The sequence below is a fragment of the Lepidochelys kempii genome, chromosome 21 (genome assembly GCF_965140265.1).
Source record: "Lepidochelys kempii isolate rLepKem1 chromosome 21, rLepKem1.hap2, whole genome shotgun sequence".
NCBI lineage: Eukaryota > Metazoa > Chordata > Testudines > Cheloniidae > Lepidochelys > Lepidochelys kempii.
Window position 1 is genome coordinate 12571783 of NC_133276.1, and position 15057 is coordinate 12586839.

Below are 15057 nucleotides of genomic sequence, written 5' to 3' on the forward strand. Positions count from 1 at the left end.
CTCATTTATACATAGTGTTTATTCATAATAAAGTTACATTTTTAAACTAGATTTTTCCAATAAATGCAGCAACATTTTATTTACAGATACAAGTATTAGTGCTGAAAGTTTGCTGGCGTTACCCTGAACGCAAAGTGCAGCAAGGAGTGGGGGTGTGAAGGGATCTGTTCTGTCCAGGGTTAGAAGTCCAACTCCATTAGCAGAGGGGATGAACCCATCACTGAGAGAAAGTGCCTAAGAATTTGATGTTTCTTGAGACCATTTCGAACAGAGATTGCAGCCTTTGTGGACAGACAAACCGGCCATGAGAACCAGCAGCAGGAGCCACGAGAATTTGGCCCCTAACACAAGAGGACGACATGCAGTGAGTCTAACTGCAGAGCTAGAACTGCTGAAGCCATGACATGAACCACCACATAATGAGGGAGACCAGCAGCTAAACCTCCTTCTGGAGGGCGAAGTGGGAAGGGAATTAGCCCTGCTGTAGAGTGGTGCTGCAATTCTACTGTAGCAATCACAAAGTCTAGCAATTGCTGAGTAGATGGATCCCACACAGAACACACCCTGCAACAGCCTAGTGGCAGGAGCTGGTGGTATATTCTGACAAGAGCAGGGGGAACTAAAGGTGAGTCTTAGACAAATTCTGCTCTCAGGCTAGTGCTGAAATCTGCCAGTGCAGCATTTGGGCCTGGGCACAACCAGGTGGCATCAGTAGTCTGTTTCCACTCAAGGGTGCATCAAGCAGCTTTACAAGTAGTGAACAGGACTGGCAGGTATTAGCAGAGGAGATGTCTAACCCTGCCAGAATCCACCCCCCTCTCCCACAATCCTCAATCCCCATCTCCTACTGCCAGCCTCCCTGTAATGCAGAAGAACGGCCCAAGGAATGGAGCTACAAATTATTCCGTTCCTCAAGTCAGCAAGCAGAGGGCAAAGTTTAAACACCAAGCAGAACTTGATCTGAGCTAGCCAGGGAGAAAGCTGGATGTGCCATCCAGTTACCCAGCTAAGTATCCACTCCCTGCTCATTCAGGTAGGCCCTGCAGTCAGGGATGCTTGTTTTATGGGCAACACACATCTCCTTTCCCACCCCCACCTTAAGTATTCCTTTTCAGGAAGCAGAGCCCCAGCTTGAGACAGATACCCTTCTACCAGTGCAGGCCCACTGCACTCACAGCTAACTCCTGCCCAGGCAGCTGGAGAGTGTTGATGCTGCCCAGGAGCAGGAGTGAGGCTTTAGAAGAGCATGTACATAAGCATCCCATGGCCATGAGGACCAGTTGCCATGGGCCAGAGCCTCAGCTGGGGAGCTATGCTCTTTTACACTTGACCTCAGTGAAAGTAAAACATTCTTTACAGCAGCTTAAGATCTAGGCCCATCTCTCCTCCACCCACCCCTTTTACCCTGTGGTCCTGAGGGCAAGGCTATAGCTGGTCAGGGGGGTTGAGACTTACCACTCTCATTCCTACCCCTCCTTGTTGAGTGTCACACTGGCCTGTTCTGAAGGCTCAATTTTCAGCATTTATCATTCCCTCTTCTCCAAGGCCTACGAAAGGAGGTAATCAAATATTCCACATCTATTTTAAATAAAACCTTCACAATACACATTGCACACAAGTGGGTCCTTAGACACCTAGCCCTATTCATAAATATGACACTAAACTCTACATCACTTCATAATAGACAGATCCAGTAGGCAGCATACAGTACAATGCAGAGGGAGGCCTCTAACTAAGTCTTCCTGCCGCTAAGTCCTTACACAGACTTCATTCAGCCCCTAAGGCAACCCTTCCACAGACTTCAATAGAAATGGTCTTCCTAGAGGGCTGCAGAGGACCAGTAGGGTTAGTAGTTGAAGACACATCCTGATGACTGTGCCCCAGCCAAGAGGCACACAGAAGCAGAACAACTTGTGCTGTAGCATCATGGATTTGGCTTGCAAGGGACAATCCTCCGCTTCGAACTGTAGAAATCTGGAGGGAGAAAGAAGACTACTGAGCGTGCTCTCAAGAGAGAGGGCAAATGAGCCCTTCCAATAAACTGTGGCTGGAGGAGCTTTATGAGCAATAAGCATCTGTATTTGTTTTGGCAAGAGTAATCCGGAGTCATGCTTCAGATTGTCTGGCTGATAGTGAGAAAAGGCCCATCTGTGCAGAGTTTTAACAAGTTCCCTTTGGCTATCTGGTTGAATGGCTATGGGCTGCTGGTTTGATTTTTATCATCTGCTCCAGTCTTGTGATTTATTGACCTGAGATCTAGGAAATTGGATTTGGATTCCCAGCTCTGCCAGCCACCCCATGTGATGTCATTTGAGATTCCTTTCCCCGGATGTAGCAAGCAGAGAATACTGGCCTTCCCGCCGCACTGTAAGCTCTCCAGGGTAGAGATTGCCTCTTACAACATTAGCTGCTTTCTTTACACCTACTGCTGGGAGATCCTGATCTCAGCTGGAGCCTCAAGGCAATGCTGTAGTGAGAACAGGTGAACTGACGCTAGGTGCCCTGTGCCACCCCACAGATCCGACTGGACTGGGCAAGCTGCCACTGACATTCTATCTCTTGCTCTGGTAGCCATTGGGGGTACTTGTGAACTAGGGGCAGGACAAGCATTCGTACTTACCTTTTATGCTGGTCTGCTTGCGTTTCAGGTGCCGTGGGGGGCTGGTCTTGCGGGACTCAGAGCCCGTCTGTACTGCTTCACTTGAGAGGGCCACGTTAAGATCCTTTGTAGAAATCTTACGTGCTGGAGAGCTCTGGTTCTTCTCCCCATCATTCCCTTTGGAGTGGCTCGGGTCCTCAGAAGGCAGGCAAGCAGGAGACATGTCAGGATAGAGGACTCTCTCCCACTTGAGCTTGCCTTCCAGCGGTGTTTCCGTCTCAAAGTCAAAATTCCACCTGTGTTGAGCTTCTTCCAGATGTCTCCTCATCAAGTCCTGTAAGTCATTCTGGAGCTGCTCATGATCCACCGGGCCAAAGAGATTTCGGCAGATCTTCCTGTTGCAGGGGGCCTGATGCATGTTACTCTGTGACAGAGGCATGTTTCCAGCTGGAAGGAAAATGAGCAACATATGGTTACTGAGCTGCAGCGCAAGTGATCAAAGTTAGGCTACTAAGTGAATTAGTAAATGATCACAGAGGTCCATGGGGTCAGGCATCTCCTGGGACCACACCCGGCATGCAGCGCTGAGCAATCATTGGCTAATATAATCCATGCAAGGGCCAAGCACTTGTCTCCCTCTAGTGTCTGGTTTACATGAGGGTTGAATCTGCTACAGTTTCCCAGCTATAGGACTTAATCCTTGAGCTCAAGTGGTAAGGGCTGATCCATCTAGTGCTCAAAGTCCTAGGTTCAAACCCTGCTGTCAGCCCTGTGGTCCAATAAGAGATATTACCTCACCCACCTTCTATCTCTAATACCCTGGGACTGACACTGCTACAACAAGACTGGATCTCAACTTGGAGGATATTTAAAATCAGAATTGGATCTGAATTCAAGTTTGCATGAGACAGATTCATGTGTGAGCAGATGGCAAAGCCAACAGGAAATATTAGGTGAATTTCTTAAATCCAAGTAGTAGAACATAGCAGCAAGGAGTTGACTATGCTTTGAACAAGCTGCACAGAACAAATTACAAGCTTGTCCATTTTGGTAATCCCTTATCGGTAAACCTCTTGGATAACCATCGATAAAGACCCTGCTTTGCAGATGGAGGCAAAGAGCAGCCACACTTGAGGTCTATAAACAGCAGATGCACCTAAGTGGTAAAGAAAGTTGCCAACTGCTAATGAAAATCCCAAAAGGGTTCTAACCTCCCACCCTCCCGCTGATGTGGACATGCAGGATTATAAAGGAATCCCTTTTCAGCTTGTAATTATATAAGGAGACTTGTTTTAAAGGGCACAGTGATATTTTAAAAAGCATTCATCCAAGTTTGAGACCATGAATTTATTCCCATAGAGTCTGATGGGAAGCTTCTACTGACTGCAGCAGGAACAGAGGATGCTCAGTACAAAACATCCACCCCACAATGGACAGAGGGCAGTCACAATAGGCCCATGAGCAGAAAGCTAGAGCCAAGTAAGTTATTTGCAGTCAAACGGGGCAAAATTTTCACCAAAGCTTTATGCCAGAAAAAATTTTTTTTTTTAAATAATAATGCAGATTTGCATCAACCAAAACAATTCAGGAATTTGACAATTTTAATAGATAGTTTGAAAAAAGGATGATGAAAATCTGAACACCGAGTTTGAGGTTCTCTTTACTGTTATATGCCAACAAAAAACCAACAATGTTTTGGGTTCAACTCAAAATGAATTTGATTCCAGTAATGCAAGGGGGAAAAAAGTTATTTTCACCGCTTTAATTAGCCGTGAACTGTTTGCTCATCTCGGCCCTCACACTGTCCTTTGGCAGCAACAATTCAGCCTTTATGCTATTAGTCTGGAAGACATTTAGGCACCACAGAGGCTAAAGGCCACATTTGGCTTGTATATCTTGAACCTTAACCTTTAATGGCCTCAGTGACTATAATATTCTATTGATCCAGCTTGTCCTGTTCTTGCCTTTTCACCCAGAGAGGAAGAGGCTAAGAGATTAAAAATAGAACTCAACCTTCATATCGCCTGACAGTTCACACCCTTGTAAACAGTTCAGTGGAATGACATCATTGTGAGTCAGTCAAGTTCCAACATGTCCAAACAAGCCCTGGCAGGTAACAAGTTTCAACTGGCTGCTGCATCTGAAAGCAAACACCCACACCCATTAGAATGCAAGAATACCCACTCCTGAGAGATACTGAGCATTCTCAACACCTACCACTAAAACTTAAACCGGAGTCTAAAGCCTGGTCTACAGTAGAAAGTGAGGTCGGTTTAACTGCATCAGTCAGGGATGTGAAAAATCCACACCCCTGAGCAGCGTAGTTAAACACACCTAAGTCCTCAGATAGACAGCGCTAGGTCAACAGGAGAATTCTTCCGTCTACCAAGCTACGGCCTCTCGGGAAGAGCCTCTCCCATCAGCGTAGGTAGTATCTACACTGAAGTGCTACATCAGACAAGCCTGCAGCTACTCAGCACTTCACAGGATCAGTGTGCCACAAAACTGCACAACCTCTCATTAAGACCAATGCTTCATCCTCTGCTTCTGATTGTGTGTGTTGGAAGCTGCTGAGTACGGACGACACAGGGCTGGTCTTTACTTTTAATTTCCTGAATAGTCAGTTTGATGACTTGAAGAACCATTGAAGTCATTTTCATTTCCTGTCATACAATGAAGCTTTCTTGCAAGTCCCATTAAATTCTGCTACAGAACCCTGCAGACTTGAACAAGCAGCTGATACAGGGCAAGGTTTGTGGTCACCAGTGGGTGCCAGGGCAGTGCTGAACAACTACGCAGCTCTAGGCAAGTGCTTCAGGTAAGCAAAAGGCAACTTGTTTCTTAGAGGGTTCAGGGTGAGCCGAGCCAGTGACAGGAGTCATTGCTTCCCTAAGCCAGTTTCTTACAGGTGGCAGGATCTCAATAGGAAATTAAGTTGGGTGCAGTGATCAAGTCAATTGCACTCAGAGTGCAGAGAGCCTGCTGCATGACCTTGGCAAGTCTTACATGTCCCAAAGTGACACGAGAGACTGGCCTGGCACAAGGAGTATAGGGGGAGGTTTAATTACAGTAAGATTTTGACAGGTTTCAGAGTAGCAGCTTTGTTAGTCTGTATTCGCAAAAAGAAAAGGAGTACTTGTGGCACCTTAGAGACTAATTTATTTGAGCATAAGCTTTTGTGAGCTACAGCTCACTTCATCGGATGCATTTTGGGGATCCTTTGAAGAGCGCTCTGTATGTTCAAGCTAAACATCCAAATCTTCAGCCACAGCAGGATTTTGGTTTCGAGAGAGACAGCAGAGAGGAGATCCTGGAAGCGAGTGAACTTGACAGCAGGATTTTTGGGCTCAGTGCAGCCCCTTCCTTCCCATACACCCATGTTGCGAAAGGAAATTCTATGGGCAAAAAGAACAGCAGCAAGGAAACAAGTTTTAAAGTCCATCTGTCTGCAGCCCATTTATTGCAGATCTCTAGAACGATCTGAGGCTTGCTCTCATTAATATTGCAGTTTCTAGGCAAGGCATGTCTGGAGAGGGAGGAAGTGGAACTATTCTGGGTGACTTGCAGGCTTCACTTGCCTTACTTGTGAGCTTTATGGCTCTATTGCTCCCGTCAACCATCTTAACCTAATAAATTAAAGTAGCTTTACCTGAATAGCCACTTCCAGCGATAACTGCCAGCTTTTTACACCAGACATGCAAGTGTTCAGTTTATTAACAGTGTACCACTTTGTCCACCAGGGGGGGTTTGTCACCCACGAATAAACATCTACCCACCCCTCACTGCAGTAGCCTCCTGGAGCTTCTATTTCTTGTTCATACCAGAGGCAGAGTGAGGGATTATTTGCAATCAGAGTGAAACCTAGCGAAGAGCCCGCCACAATGACACATCCTGGGACCTGCCGAGTGACATGTCTAGGGGAGGCTGGGATTACATCATCTTGGACCAGCCCGAGGGGCCGATGAGTACAGCGGGGAATGAATAAAATTGTGAAATATCCCTTTAGACACAGGCGCTCAATCCACAAACAGCATGTGCGCCTTTCAGCCGGTTACACTGGCTGGACCCGACCGCAAGGTTCTTTTGGTTCCTGCCGGACCCACGGGGATCCTTGCCGGAGGTGGGACAAGCCCGCAGGGAGGAGCGAGCACTTCAGCTGCAAGAGTGCCGTCCACATGCAAACTGGACGGCGGCTGAGCGGCGGGGCTGAGCGGCGGACAACTTGGCCAGCCCCACCGCTATCTGGGCGGCTTCTGCTGCTGTCCTGTCGGGCTCTGCAGCAGCCAGTGGCCAGCACAGCCTCGCCCAGCTCTTATCAGCCTGATCCTTCTGTTCCTCGGAAGTGCCCGGGGGACATCGAGTTCCAGCGGAGCGAGGCAGTCCCCGATGGGGGCGGTGCTGACGGCCTGGGAGTGGCTTGGCCCCGGTGGGTCCCCGCCTGGCTCTTCCTGGACGTGTTTAGACCAGAGCTTCAGGGAAGTCCCGGCCCGACGTGCGCTTGGCAATGACTCGCGAGCCCGTGCAATGGGGCCGGTCCCTTGCATCACGGCGACCGTGTGACTACTGCGAGCCGCCGGCCGCCCAGACATGCCCGGGCAGCTCCCCGCCCCACCGGCCGGCCCGGGCGGCCGACTCCGCAGCGCCCCCCGCCGTCGAGCCTGGCGAAGGCCGGGCGTTCCTGCCAGCTGGCGTCATGTGTTTTAGTGTCCCACGCCATGGCACCGCGGCCAATCCTGACACCCACGGCAGCCGGCCCTGGCCCCGGGGCCGCGGCTCTCACAGCCCCCTCCGGCTGCGAGGCTCCCGCGGCCCCGAAAACGAAACGTTTCCCCGGCGGGCTGGGAAGGGGGGTGGGGGGGTTTGCTGGGCAGATCGGTCGCCTCTTGCCGCCGTCATCCGTGGCCATATGGCCCGAGGGTCTAATCCAACATACGCCACACTCGCCCCATCCCCTAGGCTTCACCTCGCTGCGCTTCGGAAGGAGACGTGTAAACCCAAATGACAGCCAGCACCGCAAAGGCGACGCTCCTGGCGCCTGTGCGCTCCCAGACCGGCCTGGCAGGGCTAGTGGCCGTGGTGGTGGGGGGTCCCCCCAGCAAGGGGCGCCCCCCAGTTCCAGCCCTAAGGGGTCAATGGGTATCCCAGCCCTTCCAGTGCAGATACTGCCCCCTGTTCCCAGCCCTACGGCGCGTTAAGGGCACTGCTCCGGGATCTTCGCATCCTCCGTGAGGGTGACCAGCTCACCGATCGGTGCGGGTCAGCAGGAGGCCGGCGGCCGGGGGCGCCGGGAAGGGAGTGGGAGGCTCCCCAGCAAGCGAAACCGATAGAGCCGGAGCAGCTTGGGATGTAGGAGGAAGAAATCCCCACCAGCAGCCGGGAGGGAGACACCGGGAGCCCCTGACCAAGGGGGAAGCGGGGTCTCGACTCCTGCCTCGCTTCTCGGGAAGCCCCCCGGTGACCCCGATCGGTGCGGCTGGGCTTCGCCTAGGGCACTCCAGAGTGGGGGCCCCTCCGACGCCCCTTCAGCTAAGGGGAAGAGCCCGCGCAGGTGTCGCGAAGTGGGGTGGGACCCCCGGTACCTGGGGCCAAGGAGCCGTGCAGACGCCTCCTCGCCCATCGGCCCGGAGTTCGGGTCCCCAGCGAGGGGGTTGTCACAGATCGTGCGCGAATCCACGCTGCAGAGGGGGGCGAGGAGACTCGGGGACAGATACCCGGCGGATAAGGGGATGCACGGACCCGCCCCAAAGGACACGGGACAAAGACACGCCCCGATCCCCCAGCCCGTCTCACCTCGCATCCAGCCACCGCCTCCCAGCCCAGCCCAGCCCAGCTCAGCTCAGCCCAGCCCGGCCTCAGCCCAGCCCAGCCCGGCCTCTGCCCGCTGCTGCTGCGTCTCTGCAAACCTCCGGCAGCGGCTCTGAGCGCCGCGCCCGGCTGCCAGCCCGTATATAGCCGGGCGGAGCGCTCCGCCCCCGGCCCTCCCCACCTGCTCCGCTCAGCGAGGGACTCCCGCGGCGCTGCCCCGCGCAGGGCTCTGCCGCCCGGCTCCTTAGCCCCGGGCTGGAGGGAGCCTGGCGGCGACCCGCTCCGCTGGGGGCGGAATTAACCCCCGCGGCCCGGCCCGCCCCGAGCTCTGCGCCCAGGGCCGCGGGAGAAGCGCCTGGACCGCTCGGATCAGGTGCCCTTAGCAGCCGCTGCCCTGGGCTGAAATGCGCCGCTGCCCTAGAAGCGAGGGTCCGGATCCCCTTGCCAGCCCCCTAGGCCAGCCAGTGTATCTGTACCACAGGCTCTTCCAGGCCACAGGGTTACAGGTGAGCTGCCCGACAAGCCCCGCCTCGGCTACTAGTCACCCCTCCACAGGGTTTGTTACCCCTGTCCCCGATGGCTGGTTGCCCCTCATTCGTGATTTCAGCTCGACCGTCTTTCTAGTTCATGGTAAGAACTTCGGGCCAGCCTTTGCTCTTAGCTACCCCAGTGCTGCCCACTGATAGCCCTGGGGCTTCACTTGTTTGGCTCTAGGGGGTTGAAAATTGATTCCTGGGACGGGATTCCCATACAAGGGCAGCCCCTGGGTCCACTTAGTTCAATCCCCTACTTTTAGCAGTGATTACCGTAGCTGCTGCTTCCGAGCAGAGCCAGAAAGCAACTGCCCCTCCATGGCCCAGATCCTCAAGGGTCTGGAGGCACCTAACTCCCATTACAATACATAGAAATTAGGCTCTTCACTGCGAACCCCTCACGTAAATGCAGGGTGAACTCACTGGGGCAACTTAGTTTTCACTCCCAGGCACTGTCTACATTGGTGGCTTTCAGCGGTACAGCTACAACAGAGGCCAGCAGCATTTAACACCTATTGTGTGGTCTCTTTTGGATCAGAAATGTAGGTACGTGTTAAAGCATCCATCTAATCGCCTGTTTTCAGGATGCTCGGCCCCCACTGAGCCAGCTGAAATCAGGGGGAGCTGTGGGTGCTCCACCCTTCTGAAAATCAGGTCTTCAGTGTGCAGCCTGTTGATGGATTTAACCCCTGCCACAATGCAGAGTTCCTAGATCTGCAGATTTCAGGCTGGCCTGTTCGAAGAGAGAATATGCTTGGGCATGTTCTGCTGGAGACTGCCTCATGACACAGGGCAGATCTCTCTCCTGCAAGTCCCGTTACACAGGATGCAAACACAGCCAGGGAGCATGAAATCAGCTAAAATATGTTCTCATCTGTGGCACAGAGATAGGCCCTGAAAAGCTGTGATCGGGTGGTGAACTTTCCAAAGGTCAGGGGCTATTTAAACGACGGGTTTTAGATTGATTCGAGCTTTAATGTAGCAGTGACTAAAGCTTACCCGTTGCAGTTTAGTGAACAAACCCGGCTGTCTGGCATGCTCTTATTAACCGGCCCAACTCTGATTTTTCAATTCATGTATTTTAATTAATTTTGAAAGCAACGGCTACAAATGTATCTTGCGTTTTGCCAACCACACAATTCAGAGAGAGGCTTTTCAGCCAGAATGGCCTTTACTTTAGATGGAGAACAGCAGCCCCCAAGAGAAAGAACAAGGGTAAAGTCTCCGCCATAACTTAGAGAACACAGTGTGCCTTCTCTGACTATATTGAGCTGGGAAAACAAAATGGCTGCCAATTCTGCATGCAAGGAGTAGATTTAGAAACTGCAAAGTTTGTTACACAGAGAGCAAAAGTGTACCTGTTCCATAGCTAAGAGTGACGCAGTTTATCATCTGTATGTTATTTGCAATTCTTAACACATATCACAGTGTGGCTGGCTCCTTTAAGAAGGTGCAGAGGGGATCCAGTGCACCTGTGATTGATTACCTGCTGCTCAGCTGGGCTTAAGGGAAGACACCTGGGCCCTATAAAGGCGGAAGCTGCCATAGTGAGTTAGAAGGTTATAAAAGGGTTTGAGACACCAGGAGAAATAAGATTCTAGCTAGGTAGGGTAGGAAGTGGCCTGCTAAAAGCAGAAAACTGAATTAGTCTGTGGACTTTATTTTGGGACACTGAGTTCTGGTTATATTAATAACATCAACTCTAGGGAGGGGTGTTTGCACAGAGAGAAGCCTGTAGAGCCTTAAAAGAAGGGAAACTGAGGTAAGCTACTACAGAACTACCGCTGTCCATAAAGGGGTGCTTGGAAAGTGACTGCTGCTGCTATATCACTGTAGATGATGAACAGCTACCAAAAAATGTTTAACTAAATAACTCTTTTTTAAAGATACAAAAATGAAGAGAATGGAATAATCATACCCACTTAAAATTTCACCAGGTATCTAAGTGTAGCAGATGAAAGAAAAGACTTCTGTACAAAATGCACAGTTAATCTGTGGAACTCATTGCCACAAAAATTGCACTGAGGCCCAGAATGCAGGATTCAAACAAGCATGAGACTTCTTGCTTAAGGGCATACATAAACCCGTCTTTTACTAATGTAGCTAGGAAGAGGATTTCCCTCTGGGTAAGCTATTTCATAATTGTCAGCTATGGAGGTTATACCTGGTTCTGAAGAATGTGATGCTGGCTGCTATCAGAGACGGGATACTGGACTATTGGACCATGGGTCTGATGCAGTCTGGCAGTTCTTATGGTTCTATGTTAAACCAAATGGCAGCTATTTCATTAGAAGGTATTGTAGCAATGATTCCCCTTCATCTGCGAGCGTCCCTACTCTCTGACACAGCTACATTGTGGTTAATGACCTCACAAATCATATTCTGGGAGCCACTCATTCTGATTCTGCAGCTGTGGAATTTACCCCTGGCATGGGGCCCCAAGGAAAACGGTTCCCTTGTTATGCCCAGCTCTTGCTCTGCCAGACACAGCAGGGAAGTTGTGCTGATGGGAGAGGCAGGGGTATGCATTCAGTGGGCTGCTCATTCTCTCCTTAGAATCATAGAATATCAGGATTGGAAGGGACCTCAGGAGGTCACCTAGTCCAACCCCCTGCTCAAAGCAGGGCCAATCCCCAATCTTTGCCCCAGATCCCTAAATGGTCCCGTCAGGGATTGAACTCACAACCCGGGGTTTAGCAGGCTAATGCTCAAACCACTGAGCTATCCCTCCCCCTGACTGATCTTAGCTCCTTGGTACCCCTGGATGCTACATGTTAGTCCTGGATACTTCAGGGTGCAGACGATTCAGTGGCATATGCGTGGGAAACATTCTGAATCAGAAACCCTTAGGGAATTGACTATTACAGTAGCAGCTGTGGTCTTCATTCTCCTATTGATAAAATGAAAATCTAGCCAGGCCTCATTGTCCAAGGTGTGGAGCACCCCCCACCATCAAATTCAAATGAGGTCAGCAGGAGCAGAGATGCATAGACCTCTGCAGCTCAGCTCATAAGGAGAGAAGACCTGCTATCTGGCTAACCACAGATCCGGCTGCAAGGATCCCCTACCATACGTCCCAAAGCCTTCTTGCCATCAGAGAAAAAAAACCTGGGAAGGATGCATCCGATGAAGTGGGTTTTAGCCCACAAAAGCTTATGCTCAAATAAATATGTTTGTCTCTAAGGTGCCACAAGTACTCCTGTTCTCTTTGCTGATACAGACTAACACGGCTGCTACTCTGAAACCAGGAAGGACTTTTCTTTAAAAGGCCCAGTAACCCGGCAGGACTGTTAGCACACCGGAGAGGCAAAGAGAAGCATGTGCTGTAAGGTCTGATTCTGACAATGCTTTTCAGATCTTAGCTGCCTACATAGGGCTCAGGGTCAGATTTTTCAATGGCTCTTGGGCCCAGATCCTCAGAGGTATTTTAGGCTCCCCTTGAAATCAATGGGAATTTGTTGCCTAAATAGCTTTTGAGGCTCTGGGCCTCAGCCCCCACAACTCAGGGCAGATTTTCCAAAGTGCCCAGGAGCAAAGTGCTCCCCAAACTTGAGTTCAGCGCGTTTAACCATGGGCAGAAGTGTCCTCTTCTTTCTGCCCTAACTGGCTTATAGAATTACTGTGTGCTGCTAAACAACTGCTCCGCTCCCCACCAGAGGTGGCCGAGAGGTGACGGGGATTAGAGCTGTAGGTATTAGCTGCTGCTTGTAAAAATGTTTTGGCGTCTTCTACAATCGTACTGTCCCCTCTCTCCCAGCTTTCTCTGTGGATGCTGTCTGTAGAGCATAGAGAGAGAGAGAGATGAATTTTAAGACCAGGAAGGTTTGTTATGATCATCTAGTCTGTGCATGACACAGGCCAGAAATTCCCCCCACAGTGATTCCTGCACTAATCTTTTAATAGCTTCATAGTTCAAGGCCAGAAGGGACCATTAGAGTATCTCATCTGACTTCCTGTATATCACAAGCCCCATTAAATTTCACCTGCATTCCCCTCTATTGATCCCACTACCTTATCTGACCTAAGCATATCTTCCAGCTTTGGTCTGAAGACTCCGAGATGAAGAATCCACCTCTTCCCTTGTAATTCAAGGGGTCCTAGCCATAGCCCCGCATCCATGGGATTTGAATGACTCTCTGAAGTGACACACACAGCTCTAAGCTCCTGGGGGGCTTATCCCATGAGCTCTCCCTGAGGTTCTCCATCTCTTTTCAGCCCCCGTTCCCACTGTCCCTGGTGGTTACTTTGCTGAGTTCCATACGGACTGTCTACTGGGAGGGGCAGGGATATAGCTGTCCGCGTGTAGGTACCTCTGATGATTTTTGAACCTCTTACTAACTGGTGCCCTGGGAGTCCAATGGTTGTATGAGAATCTCTCTTTTAAAAAAAAAAAAAAAAAAATTTCCAGCCTTCCTGACTTGGGAGTAAAATTTGAAAATATGACCCCTGAAAGCTCAGAAGGCAAAAAACCTCTAACCCTGCAAATGTATTGCTTTAAGAGTTCATGATTCTTAAACTTAACTCATGATTCTGGCGGGACTGAGCCATGATGTTTGGATGCTTGATGTTGGCACCACTGTTCCATAAAGAACAATCCTATTAATCCTTTGACCGATGTTTTTCTTTACGCTCTGCGTTCGTTACTCTAACACATATTTAGCCTCAAGATGATCAGGTTATGGAAATCGCTCCAGACTTATGGGCAAATGCAGAAGCCTGAGACTTGATCATTGAAGGCAGTGTGTCTTGCACCACCGTGTCCATGAGTCACCTGCTGCTCATCAGTGAGACAGTGTTGGACTCGCAGCAGAGTCTAGCTGTAAAACATGCCTGAACTTATTTCCTCTAAAGCCCAGTTTCATTCCCTTCCAGAAACATGTGTGACAGGCTCCCAAACATCTCACTGGGCAGCGTGGACAGGAGTCCCAGGAGCGCTGAACTTCCATTCGAAATTGACTTAGATCCAGATTTGAAGCATAAGGCAGAGGGGCTTTAAAAAGGGGAGGGTGGCTTAGGGCTGTAAAAAAAATTCACGTGAAGGTTTCAGACACCCTGAGATTCAGTTGGTTTGGGGCTGGGCTTTTGGTTCAGCCCCTCTCTAGTAAAGAGAGAAGCCAGGTCTCTGCTAGAATTGCTTTGCCGATATAGCTATACCATTATAATATACTGGCAAAATGAGCCCACTGTGGATGCAGCTATACCAGCAAAACTAGTGGTTTTGCAGTCTAGCTTTCCCACCCCCTCCACCCCCCCAAGGGAAACCTGATAGGTATAACTGCATCTGCACTGGGGGCTTTGGCTGGCATAGCTCTGCCAGTCACTAATCACACCCCTGCTGCGGTGGCAGAAGTCTGTTTTAGACTGGGCCATGCAGGCTGGAGTCTCTGCTGCTTTTTACCTTGTGGAGTCATTTACCTCTGTGCAAAGTGAGGGTAACACTCTCCCTGGCCAGAATTGAAGGCCAGATCCTCAACTGATGTAAATCAGTGTCGTTCAATTTAAGCCAATGGACCGACACCAGCGTAAGCAGAGAGAGAATCTGGTCCCGAGTGTTTTAGCGGTGGTGATGCTGGATGGAAGGCAGAGAGAAGAATCACACCCTGTGTCTTAAGTCCCATCTGAACTGTAGCAATCACTATTTTTAAGCTTGCTTGTCCATACTTGTCTTTTAAGGACTTTACATTTAAGGAATTTAAGGCTGATTTTTGCTTGAATACAAGATGTCATTAATATGTAACAACTGGATAACTTGGAGTGTCTCCAGGCTAAACCCTGCTTGCACTGAATATGAAAACTAACTGATCCTCGAGTCCTCTTCCGCTTTTCTCAATGGGAGTTTCTCTCGAGTGAGGACTGCAGGATCGGGCCCCCATCTCCAAAGCAGAGTGCAGAAAAGGCATTTGATTAGTTAAGGACTTGATCCTGTAAAAAGCTCTGTTTCCATGCTCAGCAGCTTACAGGATTGGACTGGGATGTACCCAAATTCATACCTCTCTCTAGTAACAGCAGGAGGCTGTTTGTTTTTTTCCTGAGACAGACTCTACTTGGCAGAATATAGTTATGGTCCAGTTTGCCCATTCCCCAGCATCTTGTCATCCCTCGTGCCTGCACAGAATAGGT

The 15057-nt window shown here is 50.1% G+C and overlaps 1 protein-coding gene across 9 annotated transcripts; it reads right to left on the reverse strand.

Moving 5' to 3' along the window:
* On the reverse strand, window positions 1-8526 carry CDKN1A (cyclin dependent kinase inhibitor 1A). 9 transcript variants are annotated; one of them, XM_073320137.1, is made up of 5 exons: window positions 8390-8525; window positions 5745-5994; window positions 4613-4739; window positions 2621-3046; window positions 1-1974 (listed from the first exon to the last, which is right to left on the reverse strand). In XM_073320137.1, the coding sequence occupies exons 4-5, from the start codon at window positions 3036-3038 to the stop codon at window positions 1925-1927; spliced, it is 468 nt and encodes a 155-aa protein (XP_073176238.1). In that variant the 5' UTR covers window positions 3039-3046; window positions 4613-4739; window positions 5745-5994; window positions 8390-8525; the 3' UTR covers window positions 1-1924. The 9 variants fall into 9 exon arrangements, with proteins under 9 accessions (XP_073176238.1, XP_073176235.1, XP_073176237.1 ...); XM_073320134.1 differs by lacking the exon at window positions 4613-4739 and having other exon boundaries at window positions 5114-5994; window positions 8390-8526; XM_073320136.1 differs by lacking the exon at window positions 5745-5994.
* Between the last annotated feature and the right edge of the window lie 6531 nt (window positions 8527-15057).

Coding starts and splice junctions, on each gene's coding strand:
- CDKN1A (XM_073320131.1), bottom strand. CDS start 3,068: ATGTTGCTCATTTTCCTTCCAGCTGGAAACATGCCTCTGTCACAGAGT. Junction 1,975..2,620: donor CAAGCAGACCAGCATAAAAG/GTAAGTACGAAT, acceptor TTCTCCCTCCAG/ATTTCTACAGTTCGAAGCGG.